The sequence below is a fragment of the Ovis canadensis genome, chromosome X (genome assembly GCF_042477335.2).
Source record: "Ovis canadensis isolate MfBH-ARS-UI-01 breed Bighorn chromosome X, ARS-UI_OviCan_v2, whole genome shotgun sequence".
NCBI lineage: Eukaryota > Metazoa > Chordata > Mammalia > Artiodactyla > Bovidae > Ovis > Ovis canadensis.
The window spans coordinates 5,548,599-5,575,148 of NC_091727.1; the positions used below are offsets into that span (position 1 = coordinate 5,548,599).

At 47.2% G+C, this 26,550-nt stretch overlaps 1 protein-coding gene across 8 annotated transcripts in view; it reads left to right on the plus strand.

The window, feature by feature from the left end:
• LOC138929709 (uncharacterized) overlaps positions 1-26,550 on the plus strand; it is a 329,162-nt gene that overhangs the window by 116,821 nt on the left and 185,791 nt on the right. For 2 of the 8 annotated variants that reach the window (XM_070289692.1, XM_070289697.1), the window contains exon 7: positions 993-1,136. The exons of 5 other annotated variants lie outside the window; for them this stretch is intronic. In XM_070289692.1, the coding sequence (XP_070145793.1) occupies positions 1,089-1,136 (48 nt within the window). In that variant the 5' untranslated portion in view covers positions 993-1,088. Of the gene's footprint in view, positions 1-992; positions 1,137-11,003; positions 11,187-26,550 lie in introns of all 8 variants that reach the window. One more of the 8 variants, XM_070289691.1, reaches the window with a different exon arrangement.

Genomic DNA, 26,550 nt, shown 5'->3' on the forward strand with positions numbered 1-26,550 from the left:
CAGGCTCCTCTGTCCTGAACTATCTCCCAGAGTTTGCTCAAATCCAAGCCCACTGAGTCGGTGATGCCATCTAACCGTCCCATCCTCTGTCATCCCCTTCTCCCGCCCTCAATCTTTCCCAGCATCAGGGTCTTTCCAGTGAGTCACCTCTTCACATCAGGTGGCCAAAGGATTGGAGCTTCAGTCTCAGCATCAGTCTTTCCAATGAATAGTCAGGGTTGATTTTCTTTAGGATGGACTGGTTTAATGTCCTTACTGTCCAACGGACTCTCAAGAGTCTTCTCCCACACCACAGTTTGAATGCATCAATTGTTTGGCGGTCAGTTTTCTTTTTCTTTTATTTTTTTTAAACAGTATCAATGAAAAGGCAAAAAAAAAAAATCGATATAAGTAGCATCTTTTTTCCTGTCTAGGCTGATTTGGGATTGAGTTTGCATGTCCTGCGAATCCGTTACTATCATGAAGAATAATCCTTTGGGCCGAATATGCACCAAATTCTGGAAAGCTGAGATTTTCTTGTTGTGACTTTGCTGGTATGTCAAAGACACAAATTAATATAATTAGAAAGTGAAAGTGAAAGTTGCTCAGTCGTGTCCGACTTCCGCAACCCCGTGGACTATACATTCCATGGAATTCTCCAGGCCAGAATACTGGAGTGGGTAGCCTTTCCCTTCTCCAGGGGATCTTCCCCACCCAGGGATTGAACGCAGGTCTCCCACATTACAGGCAGATTCTTTACCAGCTGAGCCACAAGGGAATCCCAAGACATCCTTATGTACCCAGGCCAGGTGGGTTCATGTCTCAAGTCATTGGAGGTCCGATTGGACAAATCTCAACTATTATCATAGTCAGCAAACATTTAAAAATAAGTCTGCCCTTTCTGTGGCCTTGGTTTTCTTTGAGAACATTATCATGGTTTAATTCAAGTATGAGTAACTAATGAGATAGAACCTGCAGGGTTGTTTTTTTTTTTTTTTCCCTCCAAACTCCAGAAGATTTGCCAGAAGTTAATCTTCTCAAGAGGAAATCAAGAATGGCTCCCTGCAGGTAATTCAGTGTGTGGAGCAGAAGTGAAAAGATGAGTTGAAATGAAGCACAAAATAAGAAACCGTGGATTCCTGAAAACCAAGCCTCAGGTGAGACCCTCAGGACACCCCGTGTCCCCAGGCTTGCTAGCGTTTTCTGCTTAATTTATTTCTGGGGTCTAGTTTTGTAGCAGCAGCCCACCAGACTCTGCATGAATTCGGCCTCTGAAGTCTGATTACCAAGATGTGAAAAATGATGGAAGTCACTGAAATGATCAGATAGCATCTGTCAGATAACTTTTTGGCAAGGTTCCCAGCTTTTCATTACTTAAGAGAAAACAAATGATGTGTTCCCAGCTTTTCATTACTTAAGAGAAGGAATGAAGAAAATCTCAGAAAATGTTAATCACGACTGAGGTGTAACACCATCATGTACCTCTGAGAATATCCCATGATTAATTTTTTTGGCCTTTACAGCTATTTCTCTTCCCTTTGAGATACAACTTTACAGTGGGGAAAAATACTTTTTTTTAACCTACCAAGGACTTATTAGCCAGTAAGTTTCCTTTATGGTTGATTCTGTATCATGTAAGGATACAGTTCATTGAGGGAGTAAATAAAAAGAAAAAAAACTTGGCTAAATGATACAGTTTTTTTTTTTTTTAATGTGGACCATTTTAAAGTCTTTATTGAGTTTGTAACAATGTTGTTTCTGGCTTCTGGTTTGCTTTTTGTTACAGTATTGTTTCTGTTTTCTGGTTTGGTTTTTGGCTAAGAGGCATCTGGGATCTTAACTCCCAGATCAGGGATTGAACGCACACCCTCTCCATGGGAAGGTGAAGTGTTAACCACTGGACAACCAGGGAAGTCTCTCAGAATAGTGTACAACGTATACCTGAGGGATGGCTTTCCAGGCGGTGCTACTGGTGAAGAATTTACCTGCCAATGCAGGAGACTCAAGCGACGTAGGTTCAATCCCTGGAAGTTCCCTGCAGGAGGGCGCGGTAACCCACTCCAGTACTCTTTTTTTTTTTTTGATGTTGATCTTTTTTTTTTTTTTTTAATATCTTTAATTCTTACATGCGTTCCCAAACATGAACCCCCCTCCCACCTCCCTCCCCATAACATCTCTCTGGGTCATCCCCATGCACCAGCCCCAAGCATGCTGCATCCTGCATCAGACATAGACTGGAGATTCAATTCTTACTAGAATCCTGTAGACAGAGGAGCCTGGTGGGCTACAGTCCACGGGGTCTGAAAGAGTCGGACACGACTAAAGCTACTGAGCCCATACCTGAAGGATAGGGTGGAATGAAAGTTTGGGGCTGACAGTAGGTGGTTTCAGCTTTCAGAATATCATCAATATGTGGGAGTCTTCCGACACCAACTCAGGCTACGCTGTTCGCAGTCTCCTTACGAAGTGCCAGAGCTTCGTCATCCTCGCCTTCTGTCCTATTTACCCCTGGCAGGTGAAACACACGGCAGCTGGTGAAACCTGAACTTCAGCGAAACAGGTTTTCATTTGAGCGTGAGGTATACATATGCTAAACAATTTACTCCTGTTTATCTGAATCTTGAATTTAATGTGATATCTTCTTTTTTTTTTTTTTTGGTGACAGACAACCCCTGAAGCGCAGTGCCTATTTTCATGTACGTGAAATTATTTGGTCAATAAAAACAAAGTTGATTAGCCAGCCTAGCATGGCGGCTGCTCCATATGAAGGAATGTAGAGCACCCAGTCCTTTCTGTTGGAGAGGAGGCCAACTCACTGCGGGAAGGACTACTGTCCTTCATCCTTTTTTAAAAAATTTTATTTTAATTCATTTCTGTGTGGCTGTGCTGAGCCTTCCTTGTTGCATGTGGGCTTTCCCTAGTTGCAGAGAGCGGGGGCTCCTCTCTACTTGAGATGTGCAGGCTTTATACTGCAATGGTTTCCCTTCTCGTGGAGCACCAGCTCCAGGGTGCACAGGCTTCAGTACTTGTGGCAGCATGTGGGATCCTAGTTCCCGGAGCTGGGACTGAACCCGTATCCCCTGCATTGTAAGACGGAGTCCTAATCACTGGACCTCCAGAGAAGTGCCCAGTTTCACTTTTTTTGACCTCAGTTCAGTCCAGTGGCTCAGTTGTGTCCGCCTCTTTGTGACCCCGTGAACTGCAACACCCCAGGCCTCCCTGTCCATCACCAACTCCCAGAGTTTACTCAGACTCATGTCCATCGAGTTGGTGATGCCATCCAACCATCTCATCCTCTACTGTCCCCTTCTCCTCCCGCCTTCAGTCTTTCCCAGCATCAGAGTCTTTTCCAATGAGTCAGTTCTTCGCATCAGGTGGCCAAAGGATTGGAGTTTCAGCTTCAACATCAGTCCTTCCAATGAATATTCAGGACTAATTTCCTTTAGGATAGACTGGTTTGATCTCCTTGCAGTCCAAGGGGGCAGGGGGTAGTTAGGTAATTAAAACAAAGCAAACATTTATATGTGAGGTATGTAAGTTAGTCATCAGAAGAACACCAACACTTTTGAAAAAGCCCTTGAAAAAGGACGGAAACAATTTTACACCTGTAGCAGCTTTGAGAAGTAAAATTGAGCCAAACAGGTTAAGGATGTTGAAGGGCATACACATTTGATACACAGACAGGACATAGTCGGTCCATTTCCGGGAAGTATGCCTTGTATAGTTGGACATCTCCCTTCTTGCTGGACACAGTTTCCTGGTCTCTAAATCATCCCGTGCCCCTTGCGTGGGTGGGTCAGTTAATCCTCTGTGTTGAGCTCAGTCCCCTTCTAGCTGTAAGGACTGTTGTGGTACGTAGCGTCAGGCCCCCATCTGCTAGTCTAACCCTGGTTTGGCACAAAAGAAGTAATAACCAGGTTCCACTTCACCCCTCTCTTGTGACATGCCCCCTCTCCCGCCCTCTTCTGGTTCCGGTGACCAGATGCATGCGCTGTGACCTCACTGTGCTTCCTGGATCCCTGGTGGCTCAGATGGTAAAGAATCTGCCTGCAGTGCAGGAGGCCCGGATGGGGAAGATGCCCTGGAGAAGGGAATGGCAGGCCACTGCGGGATTCTCGCCTAGAGAATCCCATGGACAGAGGAGCCTGGCGGGCTACAGTCCATGGGGCCTCAGAGAGTCGGGCACGACTGAATGGGCATGGGACTGCACGTGGGTGCAGCTGTACGCTCTCCGTCTCTGTTCGGCTTATCACACTTAGCCTGACTGTCCCTTTGGAGACTGTGCTGAGCGTGCGTGTGAGAAGGTCTGTGGCCTGTGAAACACGTTCACCTGGCCCCTCTCCCCACCTTCTGTTAGACTCTCACAGCCAGACGTGATTGCCAGAGACAGAGGAGCGCATCGCAGCACACGGAGATGCTTTTTTATACGCCTCTGTGATTTTGTGGGAAGACAGTGGGGGACCAGCATCGCCTGCTGTTTTATTAATTTAATTTAGCCTGAGAGACTTGGCTCCCAGCCGGGCTGGGCTGTCACGAGGTCTGATTGCACGCCCTGAGGTGCATTGTTCAGCCACGGCTGGGGTTGGCACCTGACTGTTGGTTGTTGGCAGATCATCTACCTGCCTGGAGAATCCCAGAGACAGAGGAGCCTGGTGGGCTGCAGTCCACGGGGCCACAAAGAGTGGGACACGACTGAAGTGACTTAGCAGCAGCAGCCAGCAATGTATTGCTAAAGGGGTTGGAGAGCTGACAGAGGGCAGTGACTGCATCCCAAGGGCATCCTTTCTGGCTGGCTCCAGACTCGCGTGTTTGCTGACCCTTGACCACAGACGATCGCGGAGATGGACACGTGGCAGTGATGGCTTCTGTTTTCTAGAAGCAGGGATTCCCCCGACCACAGACACACACTTTCCTCCTTGGACCACAAGAAGGCTTATCTCAGTGGTACTTCTGAAGTGATGGCAAGGAGAACTGGAACCATCTGGGGCCCTCTCCACTGATAACAGTGATCGGAGCCAATAGAATCCAGGTAGAAATTAAGATGTGAAAGTAAGATGTTAGTCGCTCTGTCAAGTCTGATTCTTCTCGACCCCATGGACGGCAGCCCGCCAGGCTCCTTCGTCCATGGGATTCTCCAGACGAGAATACTGGAGCGGGTTGCTATTTCCTCCTCCAGGGGATCTTCCCGCGGCTCCTGAATTAGCAGGCAGGTTCTTTACCCGTGAGCTACCTGGGAAGCCTAATTGAAACCAAATCCTTGGAATGAGAAAGAATTAGTTTCGCAGTCTTGTCTGACTGTGCGACTGACTGTGTGACTCCATGGACTATAGCTCACCAGGCTCCTCTCCAGGCAAGAATACTGGGGTGGGTTGCCATTTCCTTCTCCAGTGGATCTTCCCACATCTCCTAAATTAGCAGGTGGGTTCTTTACCCGTGAGCTACCTGGGAAACCTAAGTGAAACCAAATCCTTGGAATGGGAAAGAATTAGTTTCTCAGTCTTACCTGACCCTGTGACTTCATGGACTGTAGCCCACCAGGCTCCTCTGTCCATGGGTTTCTCCAGGCAAGGATACTGGACTGCGTTGCCATTGCTGTCTCCAGAAGATCTTCCCGACGCAGGGATCAAACTCAGGTCTCCTGCGTTGTAGGCAGAATCTTTACCATCTGAGCCACTAGGAAGGCTCACAGAAATTAAGACAGCTCTGTATGAATGTTTCCAGCTTACGGACTGTTCAGCATCCTCCCTGAGTGTTACTGTGATGGCGAAAGCTAAGGAGCTGTAGCAAAGAGACAGGACACATCACTGGGCCAAAAAGGACAGATGCGCACTTCTCTCCCACCCGGAGCGTACAGGCAGACCCAGCTCCCACTGGGCATTCGAGGTCCCAGGAGAGCAGGAGCCCCTTCCCGTCGTCACATGGCTCCCAGTGCCAGCTCTAGGTGCCGCACATTTCAGCCAGCCACAAGCGAAAGGGAGAGAGGCCCGCTGAAGCACTCATGAGGACCCAGACCTTTTATGTGAGAGTTCTGTTCACACGCCACTTCCGAGGACCAACTACAGACTGCGTCTGTGCTTGGAGAGCAGGAATAAAGTGTGCTGTGCCCATTAGCACAGAACAGCAGCAGATCACAGGGGGAAGGTTAGGGACACATGCAGAAATCAGCCAAAGTCCAGTCTAAAAGACGTGGGGGCATACTTCCTGTTGGTGCAAGCAGCAACGAATCTGCCTGCGATGGAAGAGACACAGGAGACCCGGGTTCCATCCTTGGGTGGCGAAGACCCCCTGGAGGAGGAAGTGGCACCCCACTCCAGTCTTCTTGTCTGGGAAATCCGATGGACAGTGGGGCCTGGCGGGCTACAGTCCATGGAGGTCACAAAGAGTCTGACATGACTGAGCACGCGTGCACACAGAGAGCAGCTTCCTGGACTCGATTCTCAGGGGAGTCCCAAGAAAAGAATCCCTGCGTCCCATGCGGTGAGAGAGCATCCAGCTCAAAGTATGGTCTAGAGAGAGGTGTAGTTTTCTTCTTCTTCTTCTTCTTCTTCAGGTGACTCCCCATCACCCTCTTTTTTTGATTTAAAGAGAGTAAAACCAGGGACTTTCCTGGTTGGCCCAGTGGCTAAAACTCTTGAGCTCCCAGAGCAGGAAACCCCGGTTCCATCCTGAGTTGGGAAACTGGATCCCACATGCTATAGAAGCAAGAGTTCACTTGCTGTAGAGATTGACTATCCTGTGTGCCACAGCTAAGATCTGGCATAGGCAAATAAAAACAAATATTAAAAAAAAAAAGTTGCCTGCCCTCTTGCATATAAAGTGTCAGTGTGGTAACAGTGTGCGTGTGAATATCTTTGATCAGAAAATGAGAGAATAAGAAGCAAGTATAACAGGTGGCAACTGTGCCATCTTACCGGACAGCAGTCTTTCTGGTTCTGGCTTTGTTGCTTGGGTCTCCAGGGGGCGTATCCTTGCTCCCTAACTCTTTTTGGCCACGTGTTAAGTTGAACATTGGGCAACACGCCCTGCCTGGCTTATCCTGGAGACCTTTAGAAACCTCCTCTTTATTTCATATCTGTACGGGAGCTTCTGAAGGAGCTTCTGAGCTTATCCTGGAGACCTTTAGAAACCTCCTCTCTTTTTCATATCTGTGCAGGAGCTTCTGGTCCTTTCCAGGCCAGGCTTGTCGTTTCCCTGAGAATATAAATTCCTGAGATATGTTGTAGGTTTCCGTTTTAGTTGCTACCCAGGAGGTTCCTGTGTCCTGTTCCCTTTTTCCCAGAGTTCTTTCCTGGAAAATGGTCTCCATAGGAAATGGACCTGTGGACACAGGGCGGGGGAGGGGAGGGGAGGGTGAATCGAGACAATGGCATTGACATATGTAGACGACAATGGGTAAAGTAGACAGGGAGCCCAGCTTGGTGCCCAGTGATGGCTGGGATGGGATGGGGAGGCAAGCTCCAGACGGAGGGGGTCTGTATTTACGTATGGCTGATTCAGGCTGTGTGTAGCAGAGACCAGCACAGCATTATGACGCAATTATATTTCAGTTTAAAATAAATTTTTAAAAGCTTTATTTTATATATGTAAAAAAAAGGTCTCGAATCTGCCTTACATATTTGACTTCTTAGTTGAACCCCAAGTCTTTCTCTCTTAACTCTTTCTACCATGAGGCCATCTGATATATTAGATGACACTGTGAATCACATCATTATCTTAGGGCTTGATTTTTTTTTTTTTGCCTGAAATGACTAAATATGGCATTTGAGAAAGCTTTTGCTCAACATTTGAAACTTCTGTGATGGACGGAAACAGTTTTCTTTTTCTTAATGTTCTGAATTGCTCACCTCCCCGTTTTCCTTGCATCTCTGCTTATACTGCAAGTTAGCCGATTATTGCCTCTGTTAATTTCCTTTTTTTTTTTTTTTTAATGCCTTAGTAAAAGCAATAAAGGATGGCAAACAAAAGAACTTTCTGGCTTTTTCCATTCATGCCATGCAAAAATCACATACTGCACCTTTTTAAACTTATCATCTGTTACACATTTACCAAATATTTTAAAGGTTTGTTCAAGGTCATCAGCTTTCTCTTCTAAAACGTGAGTTTCCTTGCTACTGAAACAATAACCCAATGCCATTTTGTGGGAATAATTTTTGTCCATCGGTGCTGTGCTTGATGTACCAGTTTCCACGTGGGATAGTTTTAATAACTTGTCTTAGCATTGCATGCTCAGTAGACACTGTGGAATCTAAGCATTTTAAAGAAAGTTCCCAGGTGCTTCAGTTGGTGAAGAATCTGCCTGCCAACTGCAGGAGATGGTGGAGACTTGGGTTCAATCCCTGGGTGGGGAAAACCCCCTGGAATAGTAGGCAATGGTAATCCGCTCCAGAATTCTTGCCTGGAGAATCCCACGGACAAAGGAGCCTGGCAGGATGCCGTCCAGGGGGTTGCAAAGAGTCAGGCACAACTGAGCTTACAAAAATGATGATGCTGGAATAGTTGCTGAGGAAAATTGGGAAACTCTTGCCAGTCCCATCAAATGCGATTGACCTTTAGCAAGTAACTGAATCCATTTATATTTGAACCATCCTGCTGAGGCTGCTTTCTCTTGAAACAAGCCAGTACTTCTGGCCAAAGTATCAGAGGCCACTAGTAAATCAGAAATGGAATGCAGAGTCCAAGAGGTAGTTCCAAATGGTCAGCATCAGTGCTACCCAAATTGTAGGAGTCATGCAAAGTTGGCCAGACAGTCACCATCTTGATCTGATGAGTATTTTAGTTGGTGTGTCAAGGCATGAGGACCACTTTTTTGGTGTCGGGGAACATATGTATACAGTGTCTGTTTACAAATTCCCTGTTCCCATGTACTGAGATTCTGGGATTACTTGGGGAAAAGTGGATAATTCCTCTATACATGACTGTGGGAAGACCCACCCTTTGTGAATGTCACTTCTGTGAAATCTTTCCTGTTGAGATTTCATGGAAGATTTTTCACTTCTGGCTGTTGACAGAGAAAGTAATAGCGGGTAAATGGTTTGCAATGTGAATTTAAACTAATTCTCAAGATGACTCACAAAAGGAATTTATCATCATTATATTACTTTGCGGTAACTGGCATTATCCAAAAAAAAAGGCACATATTTTCTAAATGAAAAATGCAACTCTTTACAGTTTTTCCAAAGGCAGTAATTTATTTATACTTTAAGAAAGGGTACTGCTTTTCTTCTTTTTTTACTTGTAATATTGAGCTCATTTTTTTTTCTTTCTCATATTGAAAGTTCTTAAGAATTGACCGTAATATATTTTTGAAAATTTTATTTATTTATTATAGTTGGAGGTTAATTACTTTACAATATTGTGGTGGCTTTTTGCCATACGTTGACGTGAATCAGCCATGGGTGTACACGTGTCCCCCTGTCCCAAATCCCCCTCCCACCTCCCTCTCCATCCCATCCCTCTGGGTTGTCCCAGAGCAGTGGCTTTGACTGCCCTGTTTCACACGTCGAACTTGCACTGGCCATCTATTTCACATATGGTAATATACATGTTTCAATGCCATTCTCTCAAATCATCCCACCCTCGCCTTCTCCCACAGAGTCCAAAAGTCTGTTCTGTACATCTGTGTCTCTTTTGCTGTCTTGCATATAGGGTCATCGTTACCATCTTTCTAAATTCCATATATATGCGTTAGTATACTATATTGGTGTTTTTCTTTCCAGCTTACTTCACTCTGTATAATAGGCTCCAGTTTCATCCACCTCATTAGAACTGATTCAAATGCATTCTTTCTAATTGCTGAATAATATTCCATTCTGCATATGTACCACAGCTTTCTTATCCATTCGTCTGCTGATGGACATCTGGGTTGCTTCCATGTCCTGGCTATTGTAAACAGTGCTGCGATGAACATTGGGGTACACGTGTCTCTTTCAATTCTGGTTTCCTCAGTGCATATACCCAGCAGTGGGGTTGCTGGGTCATATGGCAGCTCTATGTCCAGTTTTTTAAGGAATCTCCACACTGTTCTCCATAGTGGCTGTACTAGTTTGCATTCCCACCAACAGTATAGGAGGGCTCCCTTTTCTCCACACCCTCTCCAGCATTTACTGTTTGTAGATTTTCTGATAGCAACCACTCTGACCAGCCTGAGATGGTACCTCATTGTGGTTTTGATTTGCATTTCTCTGATAATGAGTGATGTTGAGCATCTATTCGTGTGTTTGTTAACCATCTGTTTGTTAGCCATCTGGAGAAATGTCTGTTTAGTTCTTTGGCCCATTTTTTCACTGGGTCGTTTATTTTTCTGGAATTGAGCTGCATGAGCTGCTTGTGTATTTTTGAGATGAATTCTCTGTCAGTTGCTTCATTTGCTATTACTTTCTCCCATTCTGAAGGCTGTCTTTTCACCTTGCTTATAGTTTCCTTCATTGTGCGACAGCTTTTAAGTTTAATTAAGTCCCATTTGTTTATTTTTGCTTTTATTTCCATGACTCTGTGGGAAGAGGTGGGAAGAACTGACCGTAATATTTATTTCAAAGGTTGCTGTGGCAGCTGTCCAGGCTGTCTCACTGGTCTTCTTTCTTGGATGTTCCCAGTTGACTCTATGATGCGAATTTATGGGTTGGTTTGTTTCGGACACAGTTTTATAACAACAGGAACACAAGCTTATTTTAAAGTATGATTTTTGATTTGGGGATTTTCCATTCTCTCTTGACATTTAGAGATGGATATTAATAACTTACATGTGTAAACAGAAAATATATATATACACACACACACACATATACATATATATATATATAGATATATAGATATATATATAAACCCAGGTCTCCTGCATTGCAGGGTGTTTCTTTACCAGCTGAGCCACCAGGGAAGCCATATATATACATACATGTACATACATATACATGTACATACATATACATACATATACATATACATATGGCTTCCATATGTAATATATAAGAATATATATATATATATAAGAATATATAAGAATATATATATATTCTTCAATCCTGAAGGAAATCAACCCTGAATATTCACTGGAAGGACTGATGCTGAAGCTGAAGCTCCAATCCTTTGGCCAGTGGACACTAAGAGTCGACTTATTGAAAAAGACCCTGATGCTGGGAAAGACTGAGGGCAGGAGCAGAAGGGGACGAGAGAGGATGAGACGGTTGGCTGGCATCACCGACTCGAGGGACGTGAGTTTGGGCAAACTGTGGGAGATGGTGGAGGACAGGGAAGCCCGGCGTGCTGCAGTCCACGGGGGGGCAAAGAGGCGGACAGGACTTGGCGACTGAAGAGCAAGGACGCTGTAGAGTAAGTGCAGGCAGAAAGGAGGTGCTGAAGGGAGGATGCCCTCCCTTTCTACCGTCGCGTGCTCTCTCTGCACTTCCACCAGGTTAGCACAAGATTCACGGTCTCTCTGCGCCCCACTGTCTTTTCCCACGGGGGAACGGGACCACGTACCCGTTGTGACTTCGGGACGAGGATCGGCGTAAATAGCTCTGCTTCTTCTCTGTCTGTGCTTCTCACCCAGCCTGCCCGGTGGATGAGACCACGTGTTCCGGTCTCAGCCTCTGTGGTCTCAGTTCCCATATGCTCATACATGGCTGGGGTGTGGCTGCGATCGCTTGCGACCGTCCTTCCTCAAGTGGGAAAATGGAATTCTCTGGGACTCGATTTTATTTTATTTATTTATTTTAAAAAATTAATTTGTTAATTTTAACTGGAGGCTAATGACTTTACAATATTGTAGTGGCTTTTGCCTGGAGAAGGTAATGGCAAGCCACTCCAGTACTCTTGCCTGGAAAATCCTATGGACAGAGGAGCCTGGTAGGCTGCAGTCCATGGGGTCGCTAGGAGTCGGACATGACTGAGCGATTTCACTTTCACTTTTCACTTTCATGCATTGGAGAAGGAAATGGCAACCCACACAGTGTTCTTGCCTGGAGAATCCCAGGGACGGGGGAGCCTGGTGGGTTGCCGTCTATGAGGTCACACAGAGTCAGACACGACTGAAGCGACTTAGCAGTAGCAGCAGCAGCAGTGGTTTTTGCCATACACTGACCTGAATCAGCCATCGGTGTACATGTGTCCCCCGTCCTGACCCTCGCTCCCACCTCCCTCCCCAAGGGATTTGATTTTAGCCCATTGTTGATAAACATAAGATATATATCTTCTAATCTAGCTCTTCTCAGTAATAAAGGTGCAAGTTAGCTACCTACCGGGGAAGTTAGCTTCCCCGGTGGCTCAGATAGTAAAGAATCTACCTGCAATGCAAGAGACCTGGGTTTGATCTTTGAGTTGGGAAGATCCCCTGGAGAAGGGAGTGGCAGCCCACTCCAGTATTCTTGCCAGGAGAATTCCACCGACCAGAGGAGACTGGTGGGCTCTAGTCCATGGGGTTGCAGAGAGTCAGACACAACTGAGCGACTAACACTTTTCACTTTTCAGCTATCCACCTGGCAGACGACTTTGCAGGAGAAAAGGTGAGATGATCTGAGAATACCGAAGTACTAAGCCCAGGGCCTTGGTTGGGAACCTTGAGAACTAGACATAGATTTAGAATTCGGAAATGACTCCAGTAGCAAGTTGACTGAAGCTTCAGATAGGGCTTGGGCTCAAAGCTTCTGGCCTTAGCCTAACCAACTGGCTCTGCTCGAGTTGGAATTTTCCCTTCAGTGAGTCATTCCAGCTTGGGCCATATTGATAGCAGACCCAAAAATGTTTTCAGGGGATAGGTTATCTTAGGTCAAAAGCCGCCCCAGGAAGCAAGCTGGCTGAGCATGCCTGTGTGGGACTGAACAAAATGTGGGCCTGAAGGTACAGGGTGATGTGACTTGACCTTGAATCATAGAGGCCCTGGACGTATGAAGATCCTCACGGCTACCGCACAGCTTACATACAGACTCGTAAAGCATCACAAGAGAGGAAGGGACTTGTCTGAAGGAAAATGTGTTATTTTCATTGTCATATTTATGGTTGGTAGACATTATGGAGGCAGGAATTAACAATCATCTGCTTTTGGTTTTTTTATAGTCTATGACAATGTATTAACAAGTATTATTTTTTATTTTTTAATATAAATACAAGTATTATTTTTAAATGTACTTACATGAACCTTGAAATTCACAAAGCCTGAAAAATATCAAAACAGTTGGAAGAAAAGTAGACACGTGTAAGGTAATTTCATAGCCAGAATTTCATGAATTCATGTCAAGATTTTATTTCTTTATTAATATTTTTTGGTGGAGAGGCATGTGGGATCTTAGTTCCCTAACCAGGGATCGAACTGGCACCCCCTGTATTTGAAGCATGGAGTCTTAACCGCTGGACCACCAGTGAAGTCCTCAGTTCAGTTCAGTTGCTCAGTCGTGTCCGGCTCTTTGCAACCCCATGGACTGTAGCATGCCAGGCCTAGCTGTCCATCACCAATTCCTGGAGCTTGCTCAGTGGGGTCCTGAGTGCCAGGATTTTAACTTGCATCTAAGCTCCCTGCTTGTAGGGGAGCATTAGAATGTGAAGTTGGAGATTTTAAAAAGCCATTGATACTATGTTGACCCCCCCACCCCGCCGCCTCCACCCCCAGTGGCTTAGACAGTAAAGAATATGCCTGCAATGCAGGGCGGTTTGATCCCTGGATTGGGAAGATCCCCTGGAGAAGGGAATGGCAACCCACTCCAGTATTCTTGCCTGGAGAATCCCATGAACAGAGGAGCCTGGTGGGACATAGCTGAGCGACTAACACTTCATACTGTGCTGAGGTTGCCACAGGGAAAAAATTGCCTGCAGCCAATTGTGTTACATTTAAAGTTGTTCTTAAGCTCGGTCACCTGAGTTAAGTGTGGAAGCAGTTCTCTTGGATTCAAGCCTTAGGTTATGAAGAATCTCTTAGCATCAAGTGGACTAGGTTGGCTTTGAATTGGAACGTTGTTTAATGTCATCAAATGGCCCCAGGTGTCAGAACTCAGTGGGATTGGATTTAAATTCCTGAAGTGTGGAAGTGTTAGTCACTTAGTTGTGTTTGACTCTTTGTTGCTCCGCGGACTGTAGCCCACCAGGTTCCTCTGTCCATGGCATTCTCCAGGCAGGAATATTGGAATGGGTTGCTATTTCCTACTCCAGGGGGTTTTCCCCACCCGAGGATTGACCTCACGTCTCTCTCGCGCGTCTCCTGCATTGGCAGGCAGAGTCTTCACAGAGCACTTGCGTCACCAGGGAAGCCCACAGAGACCGTAATGGATGGCAGAAAAAGTGTGTATCTACTTCACATGTCACAGTTACAGACTGTCCTGTGAACTGTATTTGTTATCAGGGCCAGGATCCCCATGAGCCACTCAAGTCCAAGGTCCAATACGTCCTCACTGAATATCTCAACATTTTGTTCCTTGTGGGATTTTTTTCCCCCTCTTTAGATTAAAAAAATACTTTTAAAATTTATTGATTTTAATTGGAGGATGGAGAATTGATGCTTTTGAACTGTGGTGTTGGAGAAGATTCTTGAGAGTCCCTTGGACTGCCAGGAGATCCAACCAGTCCATTCTGGAGGAGACCAGTCCTGGGTGTTCTTTGAAAGGAATGATGCTAAAGCTGAAACTCCAGTACTTTGGCCACCTCATGTGAAGAGTTGACTCATTGGAAAAGACTCTGATGCAGGGAGGGATTGGGGACAGGAGAAGAAGGGGACGACAGAGGATGAGATGGCTGGATGGCATCACGGACTCGATGGACGTGACTCTGAGTGAACTCTGGGAGTTGGTGATGGACAGGGAGGCCTGGCATGCTGCGGTTCATGGGGTCGAAAAGAGTGGGACATGACTGAGCGACTGAACTGAACTGAACTGAATTACAATCTTGTGATTTTTTTTTTTTTTGCCATACATCAATTTGATTTCGATTTTTAAAAATAATGTATTAAAATATCATTTAAGCTGATTAGTTTTATTTGGCCATCCCTTCCATTGTGGGCCCAGAATGCCTTGTTGCCCTTGTTTTAGGCACGAAGGCGGAGTTCCAGACTTGCCTTGCAGGAGGCCGCACCCGCGGTACCGGCAGGCCTCCGGGGCTGAGTGGTTTGCAGACCCCAGTGGTTCTGCTTTCAGAGGCCATGACCGCAGCCACTGGGACCAAAGGCTGCACGGGGTGGACTCCACTGAAGGCAGCCTTGGCTTGGCTCCAGAAACACAGGGCTCTGACGAATCAGAGAGTTGGGGAGGGTGTTGGCCGGGAAGGGTTAGTGTCCGGCTTGGCACTTCCGTTTCTTTTCCAAGATTGTACAAGAGGCGGCTAGAGAAAAGACAAGGCCACTCTCCCAAGGTTTGGAATGTGATGAGAAGATCTGAGGGGGGGAGGCATCGGGCAGTCTAGACCAGGAGTGGCGCTGTTTCATGCACCTCCCGTGTGTGTGGGTGCCTCCGTCTCCCACAGCGTCAGCCTTGGCTCTGAACTGCACGTGGGGGTTGATCCCTTCTGCCCAGGGGACCGCTGTGCGCCTGTCGTTCCCGTGTGAGCTGATGGGTCCTGTGCGTTCCAGCAAGGCAGGCCCCAGACCCACTGGCTCCATACCCCAGAACCATTGGCTCCACCCCCAGACCCACTGGCTCCACCCCCAGACCCTCTGGCTCCATCGCCCAGACCCACTGGCTCCAACTGCAGACCCACTGGCTCCACCCCCAGACCCACTGGCTCCACCCCCAGGCCCTCTGGCTCCACCCCCAGACCCTCTGGCTCCACCCCCAGACCCTCTGGCTCCATCGCCAGCCTCAGTCTGGGGCGCGGTGATCTCTGCTCAGATGGTAGCACGGTCTCTGGCCCGATGAGCGGCCTGACCCCGTCTCCCCAGCACAGAGGAGAGGGTGGCTGTGCCCCTGGTGGGCCTGGAATGAAGTGGGTATGCCCGGCCTTCGCCCCGCAACCCACTTCCCTCCTGGTTGGAGCAGCCTCCCCAGGAGAGCAGGTGGGCATCTGGTCTACCCACCCCGGCCACCGGGACACAGGGTCACACCTGCCCAGGCAGGTGGGGATGGAAGGCTATCTGTGGAGGCTGACCCAGACCCGGAGGGTCTCTCGCACTTCTAACCTACACCTTCCTCGTCGGCTTTCATCAAGCACAGATGCTGCTTTTTATTTATTGATTGATGTTTGACTGCACTGCGTCTTACTTGTGGCCCATGGGCTCAGAAGTTTCTTGAGGCAGCTTGAGGGCTTTGTTGCCCTGAAGCGTGTGCTTCTTACATTCCCTGACAAGGGATGGAATGCACGTCCCCTGCGTTGGAAGATGGCGTCTTACTGGACCACCAGAGAAGTCCCACAAATGATACTTTTTAATTCCAGTGCTCTTGATTTCCCTTAGTTCACTTGTTTCCAAATTCAGCTTAAGAAAAAGCTGTTGTTAATTTAGCAGGTCCTCTTAATCCGCACATAGTAGATAATCGGCAAATCTTTGCCGAATGAGTAAGCATCCTCAGTCTTATGAATTGGTCTCAAGTTTATGTGTTTGCAGAATTTCAGGAAAATATGAATCATTTAGCCAAGATTACCACAGGGGAGAAAAGATAGTCTCTGTGTATATTGCTTGTCTTAACTATATTTTGCATCCAAATTTGATTAGCTTTATTTTTGATGAATACAATGAAATGACTTACACACGCTATCCCTTTTCTTAAGAAATATGGTAACTTTTTCATGCATCCTATGGTGGTTTTTGAGAGTGTTTACATGTGTTTGTGTCTGTTGGGGGAGGCAGAAGCTGAATTGTGTATATGAATATGTAATTAAGACTTTTAGCATGCTCTTTATTTGGTTTGATTTGATCTGTTTTCAGTTCAGGGTGAAAAGTAAAATCCAGCTTTGACAAAACCAAAAGCGTCATGAAGATGATAGTTTCAAACACATCAGTTATTTGGACACAAACTCACGCCCAGCAGTGATTCAAGCAGGCAGGTCTCCGTTGGTTGGTCTGGTTTTAGATCCCACAAGATCTTCCCGACTTGGAGTCCTGTGTTTATCAGGCGGCCTGTATGCTAGTTGGTCAGGATATCAGGATATCAGATATCCAAAACCAGAAATCTTTTCACACTGCCTGGTTCAATCAGTGTAGCAAACCTCTCTTCCACACATTCAGGTCAACAGTTTTAACCTAGCCTCTGTGGCTAAAATTGGAGCCCAAGACCCAAGTGTTTCTCAGGAATGCATTTCTCCTTTGTATCTTGACCATTCTCTTTTTTGAGGCAGTCCACTGCAGTGCCTCCAGCCACTCAGAGCCCTTTCCCAAACCATATGTAAAGATCGTATGTGGCATCCGTTTGTCACTCTCAATTTGGAGTCCTAAAGAAGGAGTCTCCCCTTCAGAACATTCAGAAACTTGAAATGGGTTGTGTACCATCTAGGATAAAACTAGACAACATATCAAAAAGCAGAGACATCACTTTACCAACAAAGGTGCATATAGTCAAAGCTGTGGGTTTTCCAGTAGTCATGTGTGGATATGATAGTTTGATCATAAAGAAGGCTGAGTGCCAAAGAATTGATGCTTCTGAACTGTGGTGCTGGAGAAGACTCTCGAGAGTCCCTTGGACTGCAAGGAGATCAACCCTGAAGATTCATCGGAAGGGCTGATGCTGAAGCTGAAGCTCCAGCACTTTGGGCACCTAATGCGAAGACCTGCCTCAATGGAAAAGACCCTGGGAAAGGTTGAGGGCAGGAGGAAAAGGGGTGACAGAGGGTGAGATGGTTGGATGGCATCATCGACTCAACGGGCATGAATTGGAGCAAACTCTGGGAGATAGCGGAGCACAGGGAAGCCTGGTGTCCATGGGGTTGCAAAGAGTTGGACATGACTTAGCGACTGATCAACAACGACAATAAAACCATCTAAATAACATCATCATTCCTTTGAAAAGGTGCAGTTAGACAATATTGAACACCACTGTAAAATTTGTGTGTGTTGTTGCTGCTGCTGCTAAGTCGCTTCAGTCGTGTCCGACTCTGTGTGACCCCATAGACGGCAGCCCACCAGGCTCCCCCATCCCTGGGATTCTCCAGGAAGAACACTGGAGTGGGTTGCCGTTTCCTTCTCCAATGCATGAGAGTGAAAAGTGAAAGTGAAGTCACTCAGTCGTGTCCAACTCTTTGCAACCCAATGGACTGCAGCCCACCAATGGCTCCTCTGTCCATGGGATTTTCCAGGCAAGAGTATTGGAGTGGGTAGCCAATCCCTTCTCCGGGGGTTCATCCTGATCCAGGGATTGAACCCTGGTCTCCTGGAGTTGTGGGCAGATTTCCTAGCATCTGAATCGTTAGGGAAACTCAAAAGTGGTACTTGTTTAGTTTTTGTGTAGCACCTCATTCTGCCCCACTGCCTTGGGAGACGTGCAGACGTTTTTAACAAGGAGAGGGTACAGGTTTGCAGTGTGTATCCCACTGTATGCAGGGGGAAGTCAGACTTCTGACCAGCCTGGATTCACACCACACTCCGGCTCCACGCTCCTCCGGAATCCCAGTGCCAGCCTCTTTTAGTCGATACCAAAGCTTCCAGAGAACAAGTAAGACTAGAATGTCCACGCACACACACCAAAAACGTCAGGGACACCAGATAAAAGCCAGCGGAGAAGGCTGCTGGATGGTGTTAGAGATGTGTTTGCCTCTGATGTATTAATACCTGATGCCAGGTGAGTCTCACAGTCCCCACTGTTGTGTGTGTGGCTTCTTGTCGCAGGGCGACTCTTTGAGTTGCTACAGCTGCCTTCCAGGTCTTCCCTCACCAGATCTTTAAAATTTTTTTTAATTAAGTTTTATTGGAGTACAGTTGTTTTACAGTGTTGTGTTACTTTCTGCTGTACAGCAAAGTGAGTCAGTTATACACATAAATCTATCCTCTCCGTTTTGATGTCGAGGTTACCACAGAGCATCGCATTCCCTGGGCTGTCCAGGAGGTTGTCGTTGCTTATCTATTTTGTGCGTAGTATCAGTAGTGTATGTATGTGAATCCCAGTCTCCCAGTTCTTCCCACCTTCTCACTCGCCCCTTAGCATCCACACATTTGTTCTCTATACTGGGCATATACCCAGAAAAAAACGTAATTCAGAGATACGTGCATCCCAGTGTTCCCTGCAGCAGTCTTTAGAATAGCCAGGACAGGTAAACAACCTTAATGTCAATCAGCAGAAGAATGAATCAAGAAATTGGGGGAAGAGCTGACTCATTTGAAAAGACCCTGATGCTGGGGAAGATTGAGGGCGGGAGCAGAAGGGGACAACAGAGGATGAGATGGTTGGATGGCATCACCGGCTCAACGGACATGAGTTTGAGCAAGCTCTGGGAGTTGGTGATGGACAGGGAGGCCTGGCGTGCTGCAGTCCACGGGCTCACAAAGAGTCAGACATGACTGAGCGACTGAACTGACCTGAACTGGTACATATATACAATGGAATATGACTCAGCCATAAAAAGGAACCCAACTGGGTCGTTTGCAGAGACGTGGATGGATCTAGAGATGATCACACAGAGTGAATTAAGTCAGAAAGAGAAAAGCAAATATGGGATCCTAAGAGCAGTCTTGCATAACATCTTCCTCTTTCTCTGTGCTGTGTGAGTTGTGTGCCTCATCTCAGAGGGTCAGGCACATGACCTCCAGAGAATCTGAGGACAGTCCAGAGAATCTGAGAACAGTCCAGAGAATCTGAGAACCATAACTTTCTTCAGACAGAAGGAGGATGTGTAGCCTGCTGCTGTGTTTTCACTCTTGTCCTCTTGCCAGGGACACAGGCAGTTCATATTACATCCTGGCATGTTCCTGATGCCCCCCTGGGTCACCTTTCCCTGTATTGATTAAAAAGATGTACAGTGTGAGAGGTGCTAGTTCAGTTTTATTTGGGGCAAACTGAGGACTCTAGCCCAGGAGACAGTACCTCCGTGAGCTCCAAGAGACTGCTCCAAAGAAGCAGTGGGGGAAGATGGATATTATATATGATTTTGATGGGGATCATGCAAAGAAGCACTTACTTTGCAAAACGTTTTCTGCCAGTCACGAGGAGCTGACATCACCACGAAGGGATTTAGTGCTTTTCTAGATATGAGGAGATGCCAAGGATTGGGCGGGAAGAGAAGGGGATGACAGAGGACGAGATGGTTGGATGGCATCACTTACTTGATGGACTTGAGTTTGAGCGAGAAGGGGAGGACAGAGGACGAGATGGTTGGATGGCATCACTTACTTGATGGACTTGAGTTTGAGCGAGAAGGGGAGGACAGAGGACGAGATGGTTGGATGGCATCACTGACTCCATGGACATGAGTTTGGGTCAACTCTGGGAGTTGGTGATGGACTGGGAAGCTTGGCGGGCTGCGGTCCATCGGGTTGCAAAGAGTTGGACACGACTGAGCGACTGAACTGACCTGAACCCCACTTAAGGATTGAGATCATGAAGTCAGTTCCTGAGATAACTATCAAAATGATCTCTTCCATCAATTTCCCTGGAGCACAGAGTGCCTCACTTTCCACCCTTACCTTCTTCACTGGGTGTCAAAGGTCAGCAGCTGCCGCGGGGTTCAGTCTCCGCAGAGGCAGATGGCAAATGGCCTTTTCGCTATTGTTGAAAGAAAGAAAGTGAAATAGCTCAGTCATGTCCGACTCTCTGCAACCCCACAGACCATAGCCCGCCAGGATCCTTCATCCATGGAACGTTCCAGGCAAGAGTGTTGGAGCAGATTGCCATTTCCTTCTCCAGCAGATCTTCCTGACCCAGGGATTGAAGCTGGGTCTCCTGCCCTGCAGGCAGACTCTTCACCATCTGAGCCACTAGGGAGTCCTCATGTTGTGGTTCAGTCGCCGGCAAATGCCCTTGGCTGGTGCCTGTTTGTAGTTGACAGGCAAGCGCCGGTGTGGAGCTGACACCTTGTCAGTTGGGAAAGTGCCTCTTTTCTATATCCCCTCTGGACCTGGGTTTCGTCATACACTGTACCTCACCTCACCCAAGTCCTGGCTCCTTTACTCACTCGGCAGGGGCTGGGAGGAGCTTCCACTATACGTGTTAACCTCGGAGCCACCTCCCCTCTTCTCTGAGCTTCTTCCGAGCCTCCTACCCCTTTGTAAACTGTTCATTTTCAGTAAATTCCCACAGACTGCTAGCAGCTAGCCCTCACATACTGGCAAACACAGCAAGTGAAATGTAACTTTCTTCCCATCCCAGGACAAAGAATCCAGTTACTAAGGGAAATTTTAGGCGGACAGGTGGTTTTAAGAGCCTTTGTGTGTTTAGTCTCCGAGTCATGTCTGAGTCTTCGGCACAACCCCATGGACAGTAGCCCTCCAGGCTCTTCTTTCTGTCCATGGGATTCTCCAGGCAAGAATACTGGAGTGGGTTGCTGTTTCCTACTACAGGCGACCTTCACAACACAGGGGTGGAACCCTCGTCTCCTACATTGGCAGGTGGGTTCTTTATCACTGAGCCACTAGAAGGGAAAAGTGAAAGTGAAAGTTGTATCCGATCGTTTAGCACAACCCCATGGCCTATAGCCCGCCAGGCTCCTCTGTCCATGGGATTGTCCAGGCAAGAATACCAGAATGGGTTGCCATCTCTTTCTCCTAGGGATCTTCCCAGACCAGGGATTGAACCCTTGTCTCCTGCATTGCATTCTGTACTGCTGAACCACTTGGGAAACCCCAAGACCCTCTACTATGGTTTAAACAATTCCTAAAATAATTTTCTTCTCTTTAAGGAAGTTCTTTGAGCTGAGAACCAAACACAGCAAGAATTATACTCACCTAAGTGACTCTAGTTTTCCTGAGAATTTTCAGGTGAAGGCATTTTTATGTTCCCAAATGCTGAAACATTTTCTAATCTTCACTGATCGAACCTTCTAACAACCTGGTGAATTATATCTATATCTGAAGTGGAACGTAGGGGATGCCCCAAAGGTTCTCAGAGACGTTTCATAATGATTTAAGGGTACGAACCGTGTCTGATGGAAATGACAGGCATGGTTCATCTATGAAAGCCGAAATGAGGTTCAACCTTGACTGCACACGGGTGTTTTTCCACCGTGCCGTGGAACTCTACTGCTTGTGATGTAGATAAAATTGTGGGTTTTGACTTGTTCAAAAACACTGTGTGTGTGTGTCTGTGTGCCCACTCAGTCACGTCCGACTCTTTGTGAACCCAAGAACTGTAACCCGCCAGGCTCCTGTGTCCGTGAGATTTCCCAGGCAAGAATAGTGGAGTGGGTTGACATCTCCTACTGCCGGGGATCTTCCCGGCCCAGGGATGGAACCCATGTCTCCTGCATTGCAGGCAGATTCTGTACTGCTGAGCCACCAGAGTAGAACCTCTTTATGTGACTTTATTCAACATCAAACCCTGACTGTCAAAGAGGATGACCAAAGGCCAGTAATAGGATTATGTATTTTGCTAGATGATTTTAGCTCTACTTTCTGGTTGACAGTTTTCTCTGAAAAGCAGAGCAGATACTGACTTTTTTTTTTCTTTTTACTTTTTGGCCATGCTGCACAGCATGTGGGATCTTAGTTCCTCAACCAGGGATCACCGTTGCACTCCCTGGAGTGAAAGCTTGGAGCCCTAACTGCTAGACCACCAGGGAGTCCCCGCAAGCATACATTACTAATATTATTCCATTTCATGGTTTGTTTTTTTGGTTACTTTTATAAAAAAATTAAATTTATGTATTTTTAATTGAAGGAGAAATATCAATAACCTCAGATATGCAGATGACACCACCCTTATGGCAGAAAGTGAAGCGGAACTAAAAACCCTCTTGATGAAAGTGAAAGAGGAAAGTGAAAAAGTTGGCTTAAAACTCAACATTCAGAAAGCGAAGATCATGGCATCTGGTCCCATCACTTCATGGGAAATAGATGGGGAAACAGAGGAAACAGTGTCAGACTTTATTTTGGGGGGGCTCCAAAATCACTGCAGATGGTGACTGCAGCCATGAAATTAAAAGACGCTTACTCCTTGGAAGGAAAGTTATGACCAACCTAGATAGCATATTCAAAAGCAGAAACATTATTTTGCCAACAAAGGTCCATCTAGTCAAGGCTGTGGTTTTTCCAGTGGTCGCGTATGGATGTGAGAGTTGGACTGTGAAGAAAGCTAAGCGCCGAAGAATTGATGATTTTGAAGTGTGGTGTTGGAGAAGATTCTTGAGAGTCCCTTGGACTGCAAGGAAATCCAACCAGTCCATTCTGAAGGAGATCAGCCCTGGGATTTCTTTGGAAGGAATGATGCTAAAGCTGAAACTCCAGTACTTTGGCCACCCCATGCGAAGAGTTGACTCCTTGGAAAAGACTCTGATGCAGGGAGGGATTGGGGGTGGGAGGAGAAGGGGACGACTGAGGATGAGATGGCTGGATGGCATCACTGACTCGATGGACATGAGTCTGAGTGAACTCCGGGAGTTGGTGATGGACAGGGAGGCCTGGCGTGCTGCGATTCATGGGGTCGGAAAGAGTTGGACACGGCTGAGCGACTGAACTGAACTGAACTGAACGGCTTTATAATATTGTGTTTGTTTCTGCCAAACATCAGCATGAGTCAGCCATAGGGATACATGTGTCCCCTTCCTTTTAAGCTTCCCTCATACCTCCCTCCCCTTCCCAGCCCTCTAAGGCACCGCAGGGCGCTGGTTTGAGCTCCTTGAGTCATACACCAAATTCACACTGGCTACCTATTTTATGTATGGTAATGTATATGTTGGGGCTTCCCTAAGTAGCTCAGCTGGTAAAGAATCTGCCTGCAATGGAGGAGACCCCAGTTCGATTCCTGGGTCAGGAAGATCCCCTGGAGAAGGGATAGGGGACTCACTCCAGTGTTCTGGGCTTCCCTGGTGGCTCAGATGGTGGAAAATCTGCATGCAATGAGGGAGACCTGGGTTTGATCCCTGGGTTGGGAAAGATCCCCTGGAGGAGGGCATGGTGACCCACTCCAGTATTCTTCCCTGGAGAATCCCGTGGACAGAAGAGCTTGGTGGGCTGCAGTCCATGGGGTCGCACAGAGTCAGACACGACTGAAGCGACTTAGCAGCAACAGCAGTGCTGTGCAAACAGAGGTCAGCGTTAGAAGGGGAGGCTGTGGTCAGCGGAATTCTAACCTGGCCCCAGGATTCCTGCCCTCCCTCCAGCGACCACACCCTGTCCCATCCCACCCCTTGAATGGGACCCACTCCTGTGCTTACCTCAAGGATGTGGGGAAGGCAGAGGTGAATGAAGACAGCGGACTGCGAGCTCATGGAAGAGACGGAATGCTGAGTGGGCTGGAACTTTTTTAAAAAATTATTTGAATTGGAGGCTAATTCCGTTACAGTATTGTAGTGGTTTTTACCATACATCGACATGAATCAGCCATGGGTGTACATGTGTTCCCCAACTTGAAGCCCCCCTCCCACCTTTTAAAGAGGGGCCCAGGGCTTGGTTCCCTGGTGGCTCAGCGGTGGAGAATCTGACTGCTGATGCAGGAGGCACGGGTTAGACCCCTGACCCAGGAAGAGGCCACGTGCGGGGAGCAGCTAAGCCCGAGTTGCACAGCTATGGAGCCTGGAGCCTGGAGTCTGGGAGTGGTAACTGTTGAGCCCACGCGCTGAAACTCTGGAAGCCCTAGAGCCTGTACAAGAGCAGCCACCAGGATGAGAAGCCCAAGGACCATGACACAGAGTAGCCCCTGCTCGCCACAACTGGAAAAGGCCAACACAGCAACGAAGACCCATCGCCGCCGGAAATAAAACATTAAAAAATTATTTTTTTAAAAAAAAGGGCCCAGGACTTTCCTGAAGGGAATGAATGTATTGCAAGAAACATAGGTTCTTGGTCTGCTGACCTCGAAGAGGCAAAACAGCACGTTACCGCCACGTGGAAGGAGCTGAGGGCAACTGTGGGCAGCTGAGAGTCAGCGAGGACATGGGGTCCTCCACGCTGGGAACTGAAGTCCATCCGTAAGCTGAGTGAAGCTGGAAATGGAGTGTAGTTTGATAGTGAGACCTCAGATGAGAAGACAGCCTGGTCAACAGCCTGATTTAAGCCTGGGGAAGACGGTGCGCGCAGAGAGGGTTAACCCCTTCCTAGACTGGTGCCCTACAGGGTGAATGATCCCATGTGTACATGTTGCTCTTAGAAGCTGAGATCTTGGGGTGCAGGGGGTTGTTATGCAGCGTGGAAAAGAGTCCACATCCATCACATACACAGAAGCATCCAAATACTGAGTAAGAGACACGGTGTCACAAATGCTCTGTGTGTTCTTTCAGGGAGTAAAGAGCCTGAATTACTGAACGTGCTTCAGTGGGACACTCTAAGCCAAGAGCTCCCGGTCATGGGTGCCATCCAGCTGGGAACCACCCACTGCTGTTCTGCTTGCCCTTCACCGGTCATGGGTGCCATCCAGCTGGGAACCACCCACTTCTGTTCCACTCCATCTGCATCTAATGACTTCTGCCCCTCTTGCCCTTCATTTCACTCCCAAGATATCTCTCTCTCTCTCTTTTTAATGTGGACCATTTTCAAAGTCTTGATTGAATGTGTTACAATATTCTTTCTGTTTTGCACTTCAGGTTTTCTGGTTTGGGAGGGAGGGCACTTGGGATCTTAGCTCCGAAACCAGGGCTCTAACCTGCACCCCCCGCCCCCGAGGCTCCCCCAGACGTCGCTCTTTTATGAGCAGCTATTTGTGCACGCGTGTGCTTCTTGCCCCTGGATGTCTGGGAATTCTCTAGGCAACGGTACTGGAGTGGGTATCCATTCCCCTTCTCCAGGGGATCGTCCCCACGCAGGGGCTGAGCCTGGGTCTGCCGCACTGCAGGCCGACTGTGTACCATCTGAGCCCCCAGGGAACTGTTCTTCGTCTATCACAAGCTTTCGCTGAACCTAGAGACTTTGATTTCTCTTTTATGATTTCCTCTGAGTTCATAGAATGAAAAAAGAAGAAGTGGTTTGTGTTAAAACAATTGTACTTTGGGGACAGAAGGATCAGTTCGGTTCAGTTGCTCAGTCTTTTTTTTCTTTCAGTTGCTCAGTCTTGTCCGACTCTTTGCGACCCCATGGACCGCAGCACGCCAGGACTCCCTGTCCATCACCATCTCCTACAGTTTCACCCAATTTCATGTCCATCGCGTCGGTGATGCCATCCAACCCTCTCATCCTCTGTCGTCCCCTGCTCCTGCCTTTGATCTTTCCCAGCATCGGGGTCTTTTCCAGTCATGTTGGGTCTTCACATCAGGTGGCTCAAGTATTGGAGCTTCAGCTTCATCTGAAAGTTTCATTTTGTTTTAAGAAGACCCTGTATTAAAAGTGTTAGTGTTGATTTAGTACAAAAAAAAATTCATCTCGTTTGGTTCCTGAAAATTGCAACTTAATATGAAGGTGTAAGTAGAGAAGGTTTTCCATCAGCCTGACCGAATCTTTTGGCAGCCTTTTGCTGGCTTTTTGTTGCACAAATATCTCACGTTTTAGTGTGACAAAGAGCAAGGGCCCTGAGTAGGACTTTCCCACTGCCGTGAGGAAGACTCATAGCTGTGTGTGTGAGTGCCTCAGGCATTCTGACAGTTTGAGGGCGAGCCTGA